The following is a 19,696-nucleotide window of genomic DNA, read 5'->3' as shown; positions in this document are numbered from 1 at the left end:
GGTTCAGATCGACGAGCATGGTGAGAGGAGAAATGTTTGTTATGTGAGTAGATCCTTGAAACCAACAGAGACCAGATACAGTCAGATAGAGAGGGAAGCCCTTGCCATAGTGTGGGCTGTACAGCGTCTTCATCTTTATGTGTTTGGGAAACCATTCACTGTAATTACAGATCATAAGCCCCTTGTGCCGATCTTCAGCAAACCAAAGATCGACCCATCAGCTAGAATCAAGTCCTGGCTACTGAAGGTTCAAGGTTATGACATGCAAGTTCGGTACAGCGCCGGCAAAGACAATCCTGCAGACTATATGTCTCGCCATCCTGATCCAGCAGGCAAGCCAGGTAGATCGTCAGAAAGAGCTGAAGAATATGTAAACTTTGTCAAGACCAACTCCAAACCACAGGCAATAACACAAGCTGAAATACAAGAAGCAACAAAAAATGACATTGGACTCCAGATTGTCATAAAGCACCATCGTACAAACACAATGCACAAAGTCAAGGACACACACAGGTGTTATTGGAATATAAGAGATGAAATCTCAGTGACAGAAGATGGGACTGTCCTCAAACAAGACAACATCATTGTCCCCGAGTCCCTGACAGATCGTGTTATCCAACTCGCACATCGAGGACACCAGGGAATAACTAAGACGAAAGCCCTTCTGCGTACCAAAGTGTGGTTTCCCAACATGGCTACCAGAGTCGAACAGAAAATTAAAGAATGCATTCCATGTCAAGCCACGACACCAAAGGTGCAAAGATCCCCACTGCAAATGAGTCCTCTACCAGACTACCCATGGCAGAAAGTAAGCATCGATTTCTGCGGGCCGTTTCAATCAGGTCACTACATTTTAGTGGTTGTAGATTTAATATTCGCGCTACCCAGCGGTAGAAATTCTGACATCGACATCAGCGAAAGCGACAATACCAAAACTAGATAAGATCTTCGCTGAGCATGGAGTCCCGAGGTTGTCAAAAGTGACAATGGACCCCCACTTCAATCAGATGAGTTCCCCAACTTTGCAGAACATCTGAACTTGAAACATAAACGCATCACCCCACTTTGGCCTGAAGCCAATGCCGAGCTGAAAGGTTCATGCGAACACTAAAAAAAGCAGCACAGACCTCAGAGACTGATGGTCAACCTTGGCACAGAAATATCTGGACCTTTCTTAGACAGTACCGTGCCACACCACATGCAACCACTGGTATTGCCCCAGCAACAGCACTTAATGGAAGACCTATGCGAACCGCTCTTCCACAAGTCTCAGCTAAACTTCAACCAGTCAACCATTCAAGCACACACAAAGTGATCACACAGAATGATAAGCAAAAAAAAAGAGGGATGAAGGAGTATGCAGACAAGCACAGACACACCAAAGAATCTGACATCAAAGTAGGAGACAGGGTACTTGTCAAAAGCCAACAACAAGGGAAATTGATACCATTCTATGACCCCATGCCCTTTACTGTGATGAATAGAAAAGGATCACAAATAACAGCCACAAACAACACTAAAACAATCACAAGAGATGTGTCACACTTCAAGAAAATAGAAAGAAGTAAGGATGCATACAGGAGAGCTGACAGGGAAGAGAAGTGTGAGGAAGTGGCATACACAAGTGATGAAGAAGACACACAGGAGATACCGGTACCGGTACAAGTACAAAATAACAACAATAACCCTAGACGTAATCCAAGACGTGATACAAGGCCACCGGTCCGTCTAAATGATTACATAACATAATACCATTCACTATATATGCACACAAACTTGAGTCATGTAGTGTATTGGTGAATGAAGAAAAACTAACTGAACCTTGTTACACACATGAATACATGTACTTACATGTAGCAACTGACTGAACTTTTTACACTTAATATTGGTGTGCACCATTTGTTTACACATCAGTGATAGTTGGTTATTATTGGATTTAGACTAGATGCTATTATACAAAGCAACCTGTTGACATTAGACTAGCTGCTGCTATACTAAGCAATATTTCTGTTAAGGGCATGTTGATCATGCCAGCGTTGTTGTTCTCCACATACATGTATACTTCTTGTAACGCATCACAACAGGTGATCTACATTCACATTACATTCATCCATGTTTGCACAAACACTCTCTATTCCATTTCATGCTCATGAACAACGACTCTCTCAAAAGAAGGAGAGATGTAATATCGTTACGCCCATGCCTAAATGAAAGACCACACAACACTACAATCAATGGCCGCTGCCATGAATATATCTCGAGTGAAGCCAGGTGAATAAATACATGTATGAAGTGTTATATCTATTGGTTTAGTCCATTTCCTGTAGTTTGCAATACTATTTTACAGCATGTTTTCAAAGAACAAAAATTTTGAGTAAAATGAGAATTCAAAATTCAACCACCCCGGATTTGAAGGAAGAAAAGGAACCGGCTGTCCTTGTAGACAAAGGCAGCTGATTCCAAAGCTGCACAATGCGATTAAAATAAAAAGTCATGTGCGCTCGGTTTTGCAACGTTGAATTTTGAGTTTAAATGGATCGGAAGATAATCTAGTGGTGGGATGGTCCTTCCCATTCCCTTGGCTGAATTTAACATAATTATTGACATTAATATCATAGTGACCCTCCCTACATCTGTAAAAAAACAAGAGATCACTTTTGTCTCTCCTGAGAGTAAGGGGGAGTAAGTCCAAATTGGTAAGCCTCTCCTTATAATCCTGATCAGGATAATGTAAAATGAATTTGGTAGCTCGTCTTTGGACTCCTTCCAACATTTGGATGTTATGTTTGGATGTACCGCTCCAAAGACAGCTACCATACTCAAGATCACTCCTGATCAGGGAACTATAAAGAGTTCTGGTAACTTTTACTGGGGCATTGAACCCTACTGTACGCATGATCATGCCCATCTTACGATTGCATTTTTTGACAACTCTATTAATATGGGTATCCCAGACAAGTTTAGTTGATATGTCAACACCCAAATCTTTGATGGTATCAATTTTACTAAGAGTTGTGCCATTCATATTATAATCATAAAGGATGGGTTTCCTGCATCTTGTCAAGGAAATGACCTGGCATTTGGAAGGGTGAAAATTAAGCTCCCAGGTATTACTCCAATTGACTAGTGCATTTAAGTCTGACTGAAGCTGCTCACAATCTGAAGTTTTTTTACATTAATAAAACACTTAGCATCATCGGCAAATAAAGCAATCTTAGAATGTTGGGCAACACTGGGCAGGTCGTTTATATAAAAAAAAAAAAGGAGTGGCCCAAGGATAGAGCCCTGTGGAACCCGGAAACCACTGGAAGCCAATCAGATTGGACGCCATCAACAACAACACGTTGGTGTCGATTTGTAAGATAAGCTTTAAACCAATTAAGTAGACCAGAATGAAAACCAAAAGACCTGAGTTTGTATAAGAGTAATTTATGACTAACACTGTCTAACGCTTTGGAAAAATCAAGATAAACCATATACCTGCCCAGCGTTGTCCAAGGCTGCACTGACTTCATGAAAAACTTCAAGCAACTGAGTGACAGTGGAACGCCCTTTTATAAAGCCATGTTGAAGATGATAGAGCCTCTCTTTTATATGAGGAAAACCAAGTTGACAATTGCTCTCTCCATGATCTTCCCACATATACAAAGTAAAGATACTGGCCTGTAATTTCCAACCTGTTGTTTGTCGGCCTTTTTATAAACCGGTATTACATTGGCTTCAAGCCATTCCTGAGGTAATTTACCTTCACTCAGAGACAAGTTAAAAATATGGCATAAGGGAGATACAATTTGATATGCACATTCCTTTAGGACACGTGGTGATATACCGTCCGGGCCTGATGCTTTGGAAACATTCAAATTTTTCAGAATATCAAGTACATCATCATTTTGAAGTTCAAAATTGCCCAATGATTCATGTTCAAAGATGGGAATATTTGGAAAGTTCAGATCATTCTTTGGTTTGGTAAATACAGAAAAGAAATAACTGTTAAAGAGAGTAGCCTTTTCTTTAGCAGTGGAAGCGGTTACACCATTGGTATCACTGATGACCTGGGGCAAGGATTTTGATCTGGTTTTGGATCTAAAAAAAAAACAAAAACGTTTTGGATTTTCCAGAAGCGTAGACCCAAAATCATCAATGAACTGGTCATATTTAACGGCAATCAGATTTTTCAGGCGATTACGAAGTTTCCGAAACTTTGACCAGTGATGCTCAGAATTTGATTTCTGTGCTCGCTTCCAGTAGTTTTCGGTCTTCTCCAACAGTGCTCGAGGAAGCGATGAGGCCCTTTTTTTTTTTTTCAAATGTGAGATTCTGAGGATAAACCCCTAGAGTACCACAAAAGACTTGGAAGTGATGCTTGTTCTCTAATAAACTTATTTATATGTATGAAGATTTCATAAATCATTCCAAAGTCTAAAAAAATTGAAAAATCTAAAAAAAAAAAAAATTCTGACAAATCCCAGAAATTGAGGAGGGAGGGCGAGAACCAAAATATTAATTTTACACGGCCATACAGGGATTTTATTCCTTGCATCAAATTTCATACCCTAAATTTCATTTCCGCGTATTAGCAATTGCAATTTAGCTACCTTTTTTTCCCAATAGGCCTATATCATGTTTTTGACACCCTAAACGAAGAGCTTCCCTAAACGCGTTACGCGCGTATCGTGCCTACCCACGAAAAACTACCCTTTTTACGCGTTTTTATTATCGCGGATGGTGTACAGGCCACAATGGAGTGACCCCGGGGCCGGCCCGTCAGAGCCTATGGCATTTTCCATATACTCGGTTAGTTAATTGTGGGGTTCATTATCGAACCCCAACGGGTTTAGCTTGTATTTATATTATATTTATTAACATAGGCGGATAGGCCTCCCGGGATAGGCCTGTTTGTTTGTGATATTCAAGCGTTTTAAAATTTCAAAATAATCCCATTCAATCACACGGTTGACAATGAAAATTTACTGAATTTAGAGAATGCAACGCGAACACCACAGTCGAATATCGCTAAATATTTAGGGACCGTTCACAAACACTTGTGGGGGTCCTGATGCAAAAAAATTCATCATGAAAATTTTTCGCCCCCCCCCCCCTTTTTCAGATCTCAAAAATTTCAGGGCCCCCCTTTTTGACACAAAAAGAAAACAAAATTATCTCAAGCGCTAGGCATGAAACAAAGTTTATAATTACTTGAAAAACTTATTTAAAGGAGTAGGCCTATTTCGTGATCCTAGCGTCCTCTTTTTAGGACACTTTTCAGTAGATATCCACGAAAAAAGCTTATTCCCAAAATTTCAGTTGATTCCGATTTTGCCTTCGCGAGTATGCACGATTTACGGTATGTTACACCATGGAGGTATATAAATAAATGGAGAATGATCGCCAGAATTCTAATCTCTTAAGTGGAGATTATCCGATTACCTCTATTCAATGAGTCACCAAACTTGAATGACTAGTCACTTCAGCCAAGCTATTGATCTCCACGATGGTTATGAGACTCTACCATGGTTCATTGATCGTCACTCCCAAAATTTCCTCATAGGAATTGACCCTACATTGACCCGTACCGGAAGGCTTGTAAAAGAGACTGTATAATGAAGTCAGCTACTGTCTGTTCAATTAGCTTAGATTCTTGAATTTTAAGATATTTGAAAAAATAAAAAATTGTGGTCAAAGTCATCAAAGAAACGTGTTAGCACAGCCTTAGACCTAACGTGATTTATACTTTTCAAATTCTAAAGTTCATTTTAAAACCCCATTTCTTTTCAATTTTGGTCTTTTTCCGCGATATTTTTATAAAAAGCCGTAGAACGTCGGGTACCATAAACTTTTTGGAATCAATCCATTTAGAGCAATGGGGACGATGTCACAATGCGCAGAGATGGTATTTATTCGACCATCCGCATCAGGAAGTATTGTCCAGCAAAATATTTGCCAGTAGGCCTATGCCTAATTTGTGTTGAAACCCTACTGTCGAAACATTACGTTATTATTTATGGGAACTAAGTTTTCTAAAATAGGCCCAGCTTATATAAATACATTCCTTGTGTATTTATTTATTTATTTATTTATTTATTTATTTATTTATTTATTTATTTATTTATTTATTTATTTATTTATTTATTTATTTATTTATTTATTTATTTATTTATTTATTTATTTATTTATTTATTGTGCGAATGGGTCTGAGAATGGGTCTGAGAAGGTGTAGGCCTATAGGCCTATTATAAAACTACACATTTATTTTCAATTTGTTATTTCGTTTTGTTTGTTGAATACAAACTGAAAAAACTGTGAAACAAAAGAACTTTTATACAAGAAAATATTATTTAAAACAATCAGGTTACAGAAAACATTTCTTTGTCCAAAGTTGTCCAGTTACTGTATCTGAAAATGTCAAGCGAATGCTGATATTCTTGGGAAGGAATGGTGGTATTAAACAAAACTCAATTTACATTGTAAACCAGTTGAAATGAGAACGAAATCCATAATTTTAATGTCCTTGTTTAGGAAAAAATAATGCTCATAATAATGTTATTCATAAAACGTACTCGAGCCATATGCAACAAAAACCGACCATCATCACCTATAGAAGCTATCCAATAACCGGAACGGTATAACAATTGAAATGACAGGACAGATTGGTGGACAGATTGTTTTGCTAAATTGGATAGGGTCTATGCCCTAAGTTGAGAATGGAACGTCCCACTCGATTTGTAAAAAGGTCGCGAACCCTTTCGGTGGACCCAAGTAACTGCCCAAAATGAGGCAAAATTGAAAAGAAATGGGGTTTTAAATTGAACTTGGGAATTTGAAAAGTATAAATCACGTTAGGTCTAAGGCTGTGCTAACACTTTTCTTTGATGACTTTGGCCACAAGTTTTTATTTTTTCAAATATCTTAAAAATTCAAGAATCTAAGCTAATTGAACAGACAGTAGTCAATTAGCTGTTCAAAGTCGCCAGTTTTGATAGCTTATAGTTTCAATGTATGATTGTGCGAAAACCCGATGAAATTTGGATGTTCTGTTCTCAAGTTATGAAACTGTTTTCAACACTAGTTGTGCCGTAACTTGACAAATATACTTAGTTTTCATGTTCATATATTAAGCTTTTAAGGGGGTCTGAGGGAGTTCAAATATAGTGCAAATGAAAGCAAAACGTTTTTACCTTCCGAATGTGAAAAAAATTATGTTGGGCCAATTTGGGCCAATTGAGTTAAGAGCGAGTAAAATTTACCGGAAGTACTTCGGAATTCAGCTAAAATCTTTTCATCATCATTAAACTTCTCATTTTATAATAAATAATTATCAGTATTTAGGCCTAAATGATTATTAATATTATTAGGGGCCATCATTTTCTTTGGAGGGGGGGGGGTTCCAAATAGGCCTATACAGGGGGGTCATAACTTTTGGAAAGAAAAATAGGGGGTCATAGCCTAATTTTAATTTTTCAAGAATCATGACCAAAATGTAGGGGGTCACAATACGACCACAGATATAGGCCTACAGATAGGGTGTTTATTTTTTTCAAAAAGACTGATTTCAATGCAATTTTTTGGCGAAAATGACATTTTGATATTAAATTTTCTGAAACATGAGCACTTTCCAATAAACATTATAAGTAACTGCATTTAGCACCCCATTGAAATAAATGACCAGTGAAACAGACTTAACAATGTAATCAGCTTAGCATAATCAATATCCCCTGAAATTGCCTATTCAACAATAATTGGTCATAACCAACGTAGTACAAAAGATGCTTGGCTTTGGCTAGAATACTTTGGCTTGATCATTCTCCATTTATTTATATACCTCCATGGTTACACCATGTACACTGCTCCATTTATATAATTTCGTTCAAATTTCACGATATCTTTGCTGAACGAATTAATCTGCAAGAAATATTTTGTAAACATAAACATTATGTAGCCAGAGGGTTCCAGTGATATAAAAATCTCAACTTTTTTTTGAGAAAAGGGGGGGGGTGATGATGTGGTTCACGAAATGCCCTTTTAAATTATAGGGCTTATCCAAGTTTGTCATGTAGGCCTAAAAGTTTGATGAAAAAAAATGTGTAAAACTTGGCATACAGTGATATATTTTTAAATTGGTTGACTGGTTTGCAATTCAGCTGCTTGAGCTCCTCCTCTTCCTCCTCCTCCTCCTCCATATCCTAAGTTCTTCTGAGCCTACGAAAAATCATAATATTGATTTGCTCTTCTAGGAAACCCCCTTTGTTTATGTTTGAGATGTATCGCTTCCTGTAAACAAAATGGACCAGTCCGTGGACAAACTTGATCACGTGATCAATTAATTACGGCGTCAGTGGACCTTTGACCTTTTGCCTAGCGAAGCAAGTTCGCGAACTTCGCGGGAACTTTGCGGCACACAATTCCGCTTCACTCCGCCGCTTCATCGTCCCGCGAAACCCGAACACGAGGTGACATTTAAACTCCGAATTTTGACTTTTGAAGATGTCTTCGAGCGAGGGAGGAACAGGAACCAAAAATTTACCATGGTAAGAAGATGCTTGGACTATTTTGAGCTCGATTTAAATTGTTTATCTGGTTGAGATTTAGGCGTGGTTTATTTTATCCCAAGTTGAAAGTTGGTGGTGGTGGTGGTAGAGCAATCAAGATGTCTACATGTACTGTACGTGTGTGCGAGTTTGGTATTGTGTGTATAGATTTGTATTGAAATCCACGGCATACCAATGCTCTGCTTGAGCTAACTTCAAGGGCTTCAATGGTATACACAGCCACGTGTGACTGACCTCAATTGTGTGCTGGTATTGATATCAATGACTGGAGTTTACTGTGTGGAAAAGCGCGATGTTTAGCTGGGCTGTATTTGCGTTGAATTATAATCATGGAATAAAATGATGAATGGCTTTCCTATGGCGCGTAGAATGAGCGAGCGCCGAGTGGGTGGTAAAGTTTTAGTATAGCACTTAGCAGCCATGGACCTACCACTGTGTAATTGCCATGGTATGTACATGTGGCCAGTTAGACAGTGGTGTAATTTGACACCAAAGAAATGGTGACATTTTGTCACTAGTTTTAATGGTAGGTACTTGAAAAGTTGCATTTCTTAGTCATGTAGTTCATTCTCAAGTCAAAGGGCAAGGCTTTTTTTTATTACAAAATAAATACATGAAGCAGGGTTGGGTGGGGTTTATTTTTAGCAAAACTCTCAGCTCTCATACTGTCTTTAAATTTAATCTAAATTTTGCTTTGCCATAAAACTTCAAATAATAATGGCCTTGCTGAGTTGCTCAATTCCAGCAAGTGTGTGTGTCACTGACACTGGAAATATTAAAATGGAAGCATTATCAAGCATACACTATGCACTATTCGCTCACTGGCACTGCATACTTGTTGCCCTGTGTTGGCCTTGTCAACTTGAAGACAAGGTCAACAACATGACACTGTCACTGACAGGTGGCCATGCTGTACTTCATCCATACAAATTGTAGGAAGGGGCTGTGGTGCACCCTTGGAAATCAACTTCTAACTGACTCTGTAGATCAAGATGAAAAAAATGTGTAAAAAAGGATAAGGTATGACTATGACAATGGAAGCTCTCAGACTCAGGTGAGCAAATTTAAGCTTGCCTTCGTGAGTAAACTTTCTCAGGAACTTTTCTTCCATCAAGCTACGACTGTTTAAAAAATTCCTAAAGTGTCCTCAACTGGCATGACGGGGTGGGGGTCAAATTTCATACAACATGCACTAGGATCCACAACATGTTCATCAATCAGGGGAACATTTATTTTATTTATTTGAACAGTTATTAAACTCCAATACATTTGTACATTCATTGAATGACCTTGAAGATTTGGGTACAAAAACTGGTACTCTGCAACTTGAGGTCAAATTTTGCACTATGATTATATGATATGTAAATTGGGGTTATTGGATTGTGCCATTGGAAGAGGCTCTTGTGGTCCATAGTGATGGCAGGGTTGAAATTTTTTAGCCAAAGTGGATTGATTTTGATTTTTGCTGAACCATGAAATGGTCTCAGCCTATAGTCTATGTTACTTCCTTACTTACTTCCTTACTTCCTTACTCAGCAACCTTTTGGTCTGAAATGGACATCTCTAAATGCCACGGGTCAAAGGTCAAGTTCTCCAAAATGCTCGATTGAGCCGAAATTTAAACATAATGATCCTTATGACATTCTAAACATGTTTTAAATATTTTAAAATTCATTTAAGGTCATTAAGGGGGTCATACAGAGGGTCGCATGTCATAAGTTGGGTAGGCCTACAATTTCTATTACATGGTCAAAAATGACAAAAAATTTATTTTTTGATATGTTGTATATTGACAACCTCTAATAATTAACACCATTTTTAACCTTAAGGGGGTACTACACCCCTGGCCAATTTTGTGCCTATTTTTGCATTGTTCTCAAAAATTATAGCACACTGGTGACAAGTAAGATATGCATATTATAGGGGCAAGGACTACAACTACTGTACTGAAAATTCAGCAACTCAAAGCAAGTAGTTATTGATTTATTGATCAAATATTGGTTTCCCTCATTTTTGACTGTTACTCCACAACTGTTGTCTGTGCTGAAATAAAATTTCCAGTGCAGTAGTTGTAGTCCTTGCCCCTATAATATACATATCTTACTTGTCCCCAATGCACTATAATTTTTGAAAAAATGCAAAACTAGGCACAAAATTGGGCAGGGGTGTAGTACCCCCTTAACACATGTGTAATTTTTGAGATAAATGCTTAATTATTAATTAATTAATACACAGGTGTCTATGTAAATCTCAATTTTCAAATGCGTTTTTTCAAATCGGACCTCAATTACAAAAATGACTCTAAAATTTTTATTTTTTGCAAGAATGTCATCAGATATTGAGGATATGTTCTCAATACATCAATGCTTCAAATGAACTATATGAAATAATTGTACGTATGTTAATTACATTGTGAAGGTCAATGACATTTTTACAAGTAATTAGCGAGACGGTTATTCTATTATTGAGGAAATTAATATCAAGAAGAGAAATGTACATTAGCATGTTGTTAAAAATACTGAAATTCAACTAGGATTTCATTAAAAATGAAAATAAAAATGGAAAAAATGGAACATAATACCCTTTAAGGTGGTACTACACCCCTTGATAAATTTGTGAATATTTTTGCATTTTTCTCAAAAAATAATAACACACTGGTAACAAAAGTTATGTATATTTAGGGCAAGGAATCCAGTTACTACACTGGAATTTCAGTGACTCAAGACAAGCGGTATGTTATTTATGATAAGAAAAGAGGTACCACTACAATGTACCTCATTTCTTAACATATATAATGAATCACTAGTCTTGAATCACTGAAATTTCAGTGAAGTAATTGGATTCCTTGCCCCTATAATATACATAACTTTTTTTACCAGTGTGTAGTTATTTTTTGAGAAAAATGCAAAATTAGTCCCAAAATTGATCATGGGGTGTAGTGCCACCGTAAGTAGTCAGTAATTGTTTTAGTTGAACAAATTCAACATTCAAAGCTGTCAATACATCATACCCTCACTAGATTTGAAAAAGTAACCAGTAGTTTTGACATGCTGACATGTGTATTTTCACATAGGCCCTATTGCACACTCCCGCATCCGCCTGCTCCACATCCGCCTGCTCCTCCACCCCTGGCATTTTTCATTTCAACTGATGTGATTTTTTTACTGATTAATGTATAATTATATGCTTCAGTAGACTGAAAGAGTATAAAATTAGGCTTAAAATGAGGTATCAACAACTGCTGTAGGATATGGGGTTACGGAAAGCCAATCAAATTTGTATCGCAATTATCAGAAAAGTGTAATCCCTCCACCCTTTTTGCATACCCAACTTATGACATGCGACCAGAGGTCAAAATTCAAGTTTTCAAAATGCCAGCTTTCCACGATCAAGGTATATTAAAACGGCAATTAATGAAACAGTCTTATTAAAATTAATACTATCCAGCACAGTATTGCTGCTTGAGCAGATCGTCACAGTCATCCGCCTAACTTACCTCGTGGGCACAGTTGCTCTAGTTTATTTTATATTCTTTACATTTCCTCTTTCATTAACACCACTCGGCCGGTCATACCTTTGTAGCCTTTTTATATTATGTCCATTACAGACTCCGGGTGACATTGGTATAGGCCTACCACAATATACTGCCGAAGCCACATGGTTCAGCTATGGTGCGGTTATCGCTCTAGTTTGTGTGTGTGGATAAAGTTTCAGATTTTGTTTCAGACCTTTCAAATCAAGCTTTCCGTGATTTGTTTATGTTCTGAAGCCTCTTCTGCGGTCTTTAAGGCCAAAAATTCAACAACAAAGGTTCATTGAAATGGTCCCAAATTTGTGATGTGCAGATCGCCTTGTAAAGAAAATTGATAAATCGGGGACTGTCTTTTGGAATTGCAGGAGAGCGAAATAGCTCTTCGGGAGCCTTCAAAGAGAGCTGTTTAGAGCATTTACAATAGAATGTATTAAAATCAGTGTCCGAAATAAGGAAAATATGGTCCTGGAGGTAAAGCATTACTTTAAATTCTGCTTATCCTCGAAACATTTTGGTTGTCCCCAAAATGTGTCATATTTTTGAGTGCAAAAAATCAAATTTGCTCTGGAAAATCTGTAGCCACAAATTGGTAAACCTGTGCAAGCTTCAAAATTACCCATTCTGATCAATGCAGATCTCAAGCAATGGCACTATTGGGAACTCAGTGAAATGGTTATAATTAAAAATATTCAGAACTGGACATGCTGAACAAGTGGACATACAATGTACATCAATATTATAATACTATTTGCTAGCAGTGGTGTAATAAGAAAATGGTCAACTTAGGAGAGCTAAAAATCTCATAATACCGGGTATCAGATTTTAAAGCCATATTAAAAGGGCATTTCGTGATCCACATCCTCATCCCCCCACTTTTCCCCAAAAAAGTTGAGATTTTTTTACCACTGGAAACCAAAAATTTGCAGATTAATTAGTTTAGCAAAAATATCGTCAAATTTGAATTTCGTTCTGGTATACCAGAACGAAATTAAATCAGTGACCTATGGAGCAGTGTAATACACATAATCATGCATAACTCGCAAACGCAAAATCGGAATCAACTGAAATTTTGGGAATAAGCTTATTCCGTGGATATCTACTGAAAAATGTCATAAAAAGAGGGTGCTAGGATCACGAAATACTCATTTAAGGCCACATAAAAAAATAAATTTGTTTCAAGCGTCCACCTGGTTTTTTGAAAAGTGAGGCGGAGGGAGGGACGTTTTTGTTTTTGTTTTTTCCTTTCAAGTTGAATCATGTCTTTCGGATGATAGCCAAATATTATATTTATATTAAAGTTTTTTTTTATGAATGAACTACGAACAAAACACAGCAATAATCATACACCTAGCTGCCGAGTTCTGTCCCCAAAAGAATACGGCCGGCGGCCTTACTTTCCGCTTCTTTTGCTCAATACATTTATCGGTATACTACAAAATATTAATACTGCAAATCATTGATACATCTAAATACATTTTTGTCTCGCATCTCGCCTGATAAGGCAGGAGACTATATATCACTCTTCCGTGTGTATGTGTGTGTGTATGTGACAATTTGGTTAAAGTTTTGATTAAATGCTCTCAGATGAACAGTTCAGATCCTATTGCAATGAAACTTGGGCCATAGGTGAAGTATGAAGTTCTTTATGTTATGGTGTTGTGTCACATAGTTTCAAGGTCATTTCAAGGTTTTTCTCGCATTTTGAAGTTGCCATCTCGCATTTTTGGTCAAAAAATTGTGTTTTTTCTCTAAGCCTAGGTACAGTCAACATTTAAAGTCAAATTTTTGGAAGGCCATTTTGGGGTCATCCGAGGTCACCCAAGGGTCATCTGAGGTCAAATGACTAAAAACTGTCATATGGGCATGAAATTTGGTGGTTTCATATTTAGAGCCAAATTTTTAGGTTATTTTGGAGTCATCCAGGGTCACCCAGGGGTCATCTGAGGTCAAATTACTAAATATTGTCGTATGGGCATGAAACTTGGTGGGTACAGTCAACATTTAGAGTCAAATTTTTGGAAGGTCATTTCGGGGTCACCCAGGGGTGTTCTAAGGTCAAATTACTAAAATCTGTTGTATGGGAATACAACTTGGTGGGTACAGTCAACAGTTAGAGTCCAATTTTGGAAGGTCATTTTGGGGTCATCCGAGGTTACCCAGGGGTCATCTGAGGTCAAATTACTAAAAACTGTCGTATGTGCATGAAACTTGGTGGGTACAGTCAACATTTAGAGCCAAATGTTTGGAAGGTTGTTTCGGGGTCATCCGAGGTCATCCAGTGAGTCATCTTAGGTTAAATTACTTTGTGGGTACAGTCAACATTTAGAGCCAATTGTTTGGAAGGCCATTTCGGGGGCACCATGGGTTGCAGGTTCATTTACTTCTACCAAAAGTAATCGCGAAAGCAGGTAGTTGCGAAAGAAGGCGAGACTTGTGGTTCGAGAACCGCCTTGTAAATTCTCAGCCTGAACCAGTGTTGTCTCGGTCCCAGCCGGTTCATGTTCCTCCGTCACTAAACAAACCGTCTGGCGACAACCATGAAATGACAATCGCTGATTGGTTAATGGATTTCCAAATAAAACTGTTTTCAATTGGCTATAGGACGTGACTTGTGTAAGTGACACTAAACATCATAGGCCCGCCACTATTTGTAGTCTTAGTAGATACCGCAAACGAAAAATGTACGCTAGCTAATACATGTAGAAGTCAATGAGGCGCCGATCGTCCGATATCGCCTTTCATGTACGCGACTTGCAGCTCGTACTCATGTACATTGTGTGGATTTATGTAACCGCATAGCTGTCCAACCACTGCATCAAAGCCCAGCGTTGATTGACAGCAAAATTTAACGCCAGTATTTATGGCGTTGATGTTCAGCCAATCAGAAAAGACGTACTATGAGGTTGACGCCAGACGGTTTGGTTAGTGACGAAGGAGCAAAATCGGCTGGGACTGAGACTACACTTAGTGCTAATTGTTTAATTCTATGCATGCGGACTGCCGGCACTTTGATTTATGTTTGTTTTCGTATTTTTCAGCATTTTATCGTACTTTTGGAAACAAAATAAAAAATTAAAATAAATCCATGCGGGGCCCAAAACCCAGGCGGGCGGTGGACGCGAAACAAATAGTTCATTTTATGTGGCCTAATAAGTAATATCACATTTCGGCAATTTCAGGCCTTCATTTATGAAAATTGCAGGAGCTCTATTTTAAAATTACTCTCCTGTGTTTACTTAGTTCCTGCCAGCAGCGCTCGAAATAAGGCGCGTCCTTGCGTCAAATACCCGTGAAAGTAAGCGCGGACCTGCAAATATCCGACGGTACAGGTCCGTGTGACCCGTAAAAATTGAACCAAGCAAAGAGCAAAAAATCCTAGTTTTGTTCCACTGAAAAATCCGATTCACATAATACGTACAGCTCCCTGAGTAGACTCAAGTTTTCAACCCGGATCGCCGTAGCTAATTCTCATTCTTGAAATTTCAAAGGCAAGGGTCCGGGGTCGGACCTTGAAAATTGGTGAGGACCCTTGAAATTTCAAAGGCAAGGATTTTTGTTCTTATTTTGAGGCCTGCCTGCCAGCAAGACTTAGTCTTTATCATAAACATAATGACATCTACGGACCTGACTCGGTATATGGCGAGTTACAGTTACTGGAACTAGTGGTGCTCACCAAGGAGCTCGATCTTTTAAAATCTGTATTAAAACATAGGGATTCAAGTAGTGAAGAGCTCAGCAAATCATTACTCCTGAAATGTTGTTGAGGAGAGCTGTAGGAGCTCTGGTGCAATCGAGCTCCTCAAAAATGAAGGTGTGCTATTTGGGCCCGTCTTATCTTAAGGCTCAAGAACCAACTGCCTTGTTGATGAATAGGACATGCCGTGCACATCAGAATTCAGAATTGTACCAAATTTGCTATATGGCATCGTATACGACTGTACAAGTACAACAGGGTTCTTACAAGGCATGTTTTGCATGTCAGGGTACACATTTGTGATCACATCGCATGCATACTGGAACCGGTACTTTTATTCTGATACCAATTTTAGTAATATTTGAATTATTTTTTGCCATTGTAGGGTTGAGAAGTACCGACCCAACCAGCTAGATGACCTCATATCCCATCGGGAAATCATCTCTACAAGTAAGTACAATTTTCTCAAAAATATGTACATTTCACACAAGTTTAAAAATACTCCATCGACAGTGTTGGAATTGAGCATTTTTTATCTGCTTTCATTACGGTACTTTTCTCTTGGTATATTCACATACTTCAGTGTGTAAGCAGTGTTCGATTTACCTGGATTAGCGTAGCAAAATGCTACTCACAATTTTGTAATTGCTACTCAAATCTGAAAGTGAGTAGCATTTTTTGCTACACATAAAAATATACGAAAATCGATCACTGGCCACTGACTTGAACTGAAAATGGAACATTCAGGATTAGCATGTTGCAAAATGCTACTCACAATTTTGGAATTGCTACTCAAATCTAAAAGTGAGTAGCATTCTTTGCTACACAAAAAGATATACGAAAATCGATCACTGTGTGTAAGTCTATGGCATAAAAATTCTACTCAACTCCAAAATTGGGCCTAGGTTTGATTGGCGTAACATGAAAAAAAAAAAAAAAAATTAGGGTAGGTCGGTCGGCAATTTTTAAAAAAATTTTAATCTTTTTTTGATTTTTTTAATTCATTTTTTGCAAAAAAATAAGAAAAAAGTCTAGGGTCGGGCCTATTTTTAGGGTAGGTCGGGTTACGCCAATCAAACAATTTTTTTTAGGCCTTGTGTAGCAAATTTATTGATAAAATTGTGAAGCATTTTGCTATGCGTTACCAGCTATTCCCAACGCTGTCCATCGATGTATGTAGATTCAGGGAGGGGGGTATTTTATTGTAATGAGGTACATGTATGAAGGGATTGGCCGAAAATATGCACAGCATACATGTAGATCTAGAGTTTTCCGTGATTTAAAACACTGAATTCCGCAATTTTCGGTGCATGGTTTTAAATACTAAATTCCGTGATGTAATTTCAATTCCGTATTCACATTTGGGGTGAAAAAAGTTACTTGCATTATCATCTTAGTTGTTTTAAGCCTGATATCTTTGAAGACGGAATTCATTTTCATTATTTCCACCTCACATATCATTATTTTTTTCTTTTTTCTTTTTCTCAATGAAAAAACATGTTTTCCGCAAATTTCTGTGTTTTCCGTTTTATTCTGAAATTCTGTGAATTTGTCTGTTTTTCCGTGACACAGAAAACTTGCCACTCTAGCCTAGATATCTGATGTGTTTATGTTGACAGTGTAGCATGTAAAGTAACAGATAACTTTGTTGTAGGCCTACGTCATTGTCAACACTGAAGTCAATGACATGGAAGTGGCTTGCTTGCTTGCTGCCAACAATATTTGGAACTAGATCCAAAGTCCTGTTGATTTAAAAAGGAATAACAATGATTATTTTCATATTTTGTGGTTTTTTTTCACATTTCAATGTGGAGTTATTTATTTTGGTTATTAACGCAGCATATTATTTTCCTCACAAGTTGAGTCACAACCCAGTTTTCATGAATTAGCAGAGCTGCTAAATTTTTTGTCCAGTTTGCTTTAAATTGGAATGCATGTCGCTCCCCCTCCCAATTAGAGGTTAACGATAAAGTCCGATCCTGACTCCACTTCGCAGTGTGATGTGATACTTTTCAAACAACACAGCATGATCCAGCATCACCTGATGAAATTAAAATTTAATATTTAATTTAATCTTGTAATGTTGTGATGTTTGAAAAGCATGTGGGGTCTGCATCTCATTTTAAGGTCATTATACCGACCTTGATTTTCCAGCAGCCAATCACAAGCGTGCATGGCTGCGATATCGCAGCACGAAACGAAAAAGTTGGAACATTTTCCAACTCCATAGCATCGGACAAGTTTAGAACTGTCAAGCTTTCGTCAGGAGTAGCTCTGGCTTCTTCAGGACAAAGTACCTAAGAATGAGACATGTAGACCGCCCCTTGCCTACTGATGGCTCTGAAAAGAGCTGTTCACTGAAGACCGCCCCTTGTCAACAAGCAGATCTTGCCTATCTGCTAGGTTTTGGGCCCTTGTTTACTACCCATATCTTAAGACTACCTAATCTGGGACCGCCATCTCTATTTTTGATATTTGTTTAAAAAAGTGGAGAAAACTCAATTTGCACCCAAAAAATGCAGTAATATGGCCTTGAATATTGTATATTTTGATATAATATTGGATGGCTGAGCATGATACCATAACATATCGGATGAGTCATAAAAATATCGGACGAGCCAACGGCGAGTTCGATATTTGTATGACTTAATCCGATATGTTATGGTATCATGCGAAATAAGCCATCCAATATTATCATTATTAGGTTTTCTAACTCCTAATAACCCTGAAAACATAATAATGCGTTTTGCCGTTTGACCCCGGCTGACCGGCTCCTAATTATTGCACAGTCACTAAAATGATTCCTCAAGTAGAATTTTGTTTCACTTTGCGAGAATTTCACTTGAATTCTGGCAACAACGTTTTACAAGAATAGGATTCTCTCCCATTTATTTTAGTGGGTAAGCTCCAAAAACCTTGGATTCACACACATCAGTAAATTTAAGCTCTGCCAGAATTCAAGACAAGTTTCTGAGCCTGCCCCACCCCCAAAAGATTGGTTTGGCAACTTCAAAAAGTCCTACAACTTTACCCACCCCCCAAAAGAAGTGTTTGAGAACTTCTTCAGAAAAGTCCTACAACTTAAAGAAAACCAAATCCAATCCATATCTGGAATACCAAAATTTGAATACCCAACAAGTTGGCATTTTACAGTGTAATTTATGTGATCTACCAGTGTTGTATAGGCAACCAGTGTGTATGGTGTGTGTACATGTAATGTGACACTCCATAGAGCATTCCCAAACCTTGAACCCTAGGGCATCTCATTAGAGACTTCTGTAACCTAACAACCGATCCCACCTCACCACTCACAGTCTGCACAGTCCAACGTCTTGTACAGTGGGTATAGGCGGAGGTGGGAACTTTGTGACTATGTGGGCATGATGCGCGTGACTGTGCTGCCATAAGTTCATTGGTGTGCTCACAGGTTAGTAGTTGGTGGATTCTACAGATGATTTTGGTATTAAATTCACGGCAGACGACACTGGCATTCCCAGCATGCATTGCATTCAGAGTCTTAGCAACCAGTATTACCAGTGAAATGTTGCCAAATTTAGACACAATTTTTAGATTGGAGACAGTACTTGCAATAGGGGTTGAGTTTTTAAAGGGTGTTTTAAATCGCACTTCTTGAAATGTTAAGACGGCTGTCAGCGTCAGATCTGTGTGCTATAAATTGCACTCGGTAAGAAGTTTTATAGAGAAATTGAAGTGTGCTATAAATCACACTCGTTCAGGTACGCGAAGGACTCTCGCACCTTAATCAATCCCTGTTGCACGATGTATACTGACCCTGCAGGTAATTCACTCCACACCCTGGAAGTAACTCGCCCTGCACCCCGCAAGTAACTCAACCCGCACCCTGAAAGTAACTCGACCCGCACCCCGCAAGTAACTCGCCCTGCAAATTACTTGCACGACGCA

The 19,696-nt window shown here is 38.2% G+C and overlaps 1 protein-coding gene across 1 annotated transcript in view; it reads left to right on the top strand.

Annotated features, from left to right (window-relative positions):
- The first annotated feature begins 8,361 nt into the window (after nucleotides 1–8,361).
- The window catches only part of LOC140168544 (replication factor C subunit 5-like), a 34,263-nt gene continuing 22,928 nt past the window's right edge, over nucleotides 8,362–19,696 (top strand). The window contains exons 1-2 of the mRNA XM_072191947.1: nucleotides 8,362–8,525; nucleotides 16,158–16,222. Of these exons, the coding sequence (XP_072048048.1) occupies nucleotides 8,482–8,525; nucleotides 16,158–16,222 (109 nt within the window). The 5' untranslated portion in view covers nucleotides 8,362–8,481. The remainder of the gene's footprint in view (nucleotides 8,526–16,157; nucleotides 16,223–19,696) is intronic.

Source organism: Amphiura filiformis, chromosome 13 (assembly GCF_039555335.1).
Source record: "Amphiura filiformis chromosome 13, Afil_fr2py, whole genome shotgun sequence".
Classification (NCBI taxonomy): domain Eukaryota; kingdom Metazoa; phylum Echinodermata; class Ophiuroidea; order Amphilepidida; family Amphiuridae; genus Amphiura; species Amphiura filiformis.
Note: the sequence above shows the minus strand (reverse complement) of the source record. Positions and strands in the feature narration are given on the sequence as shown.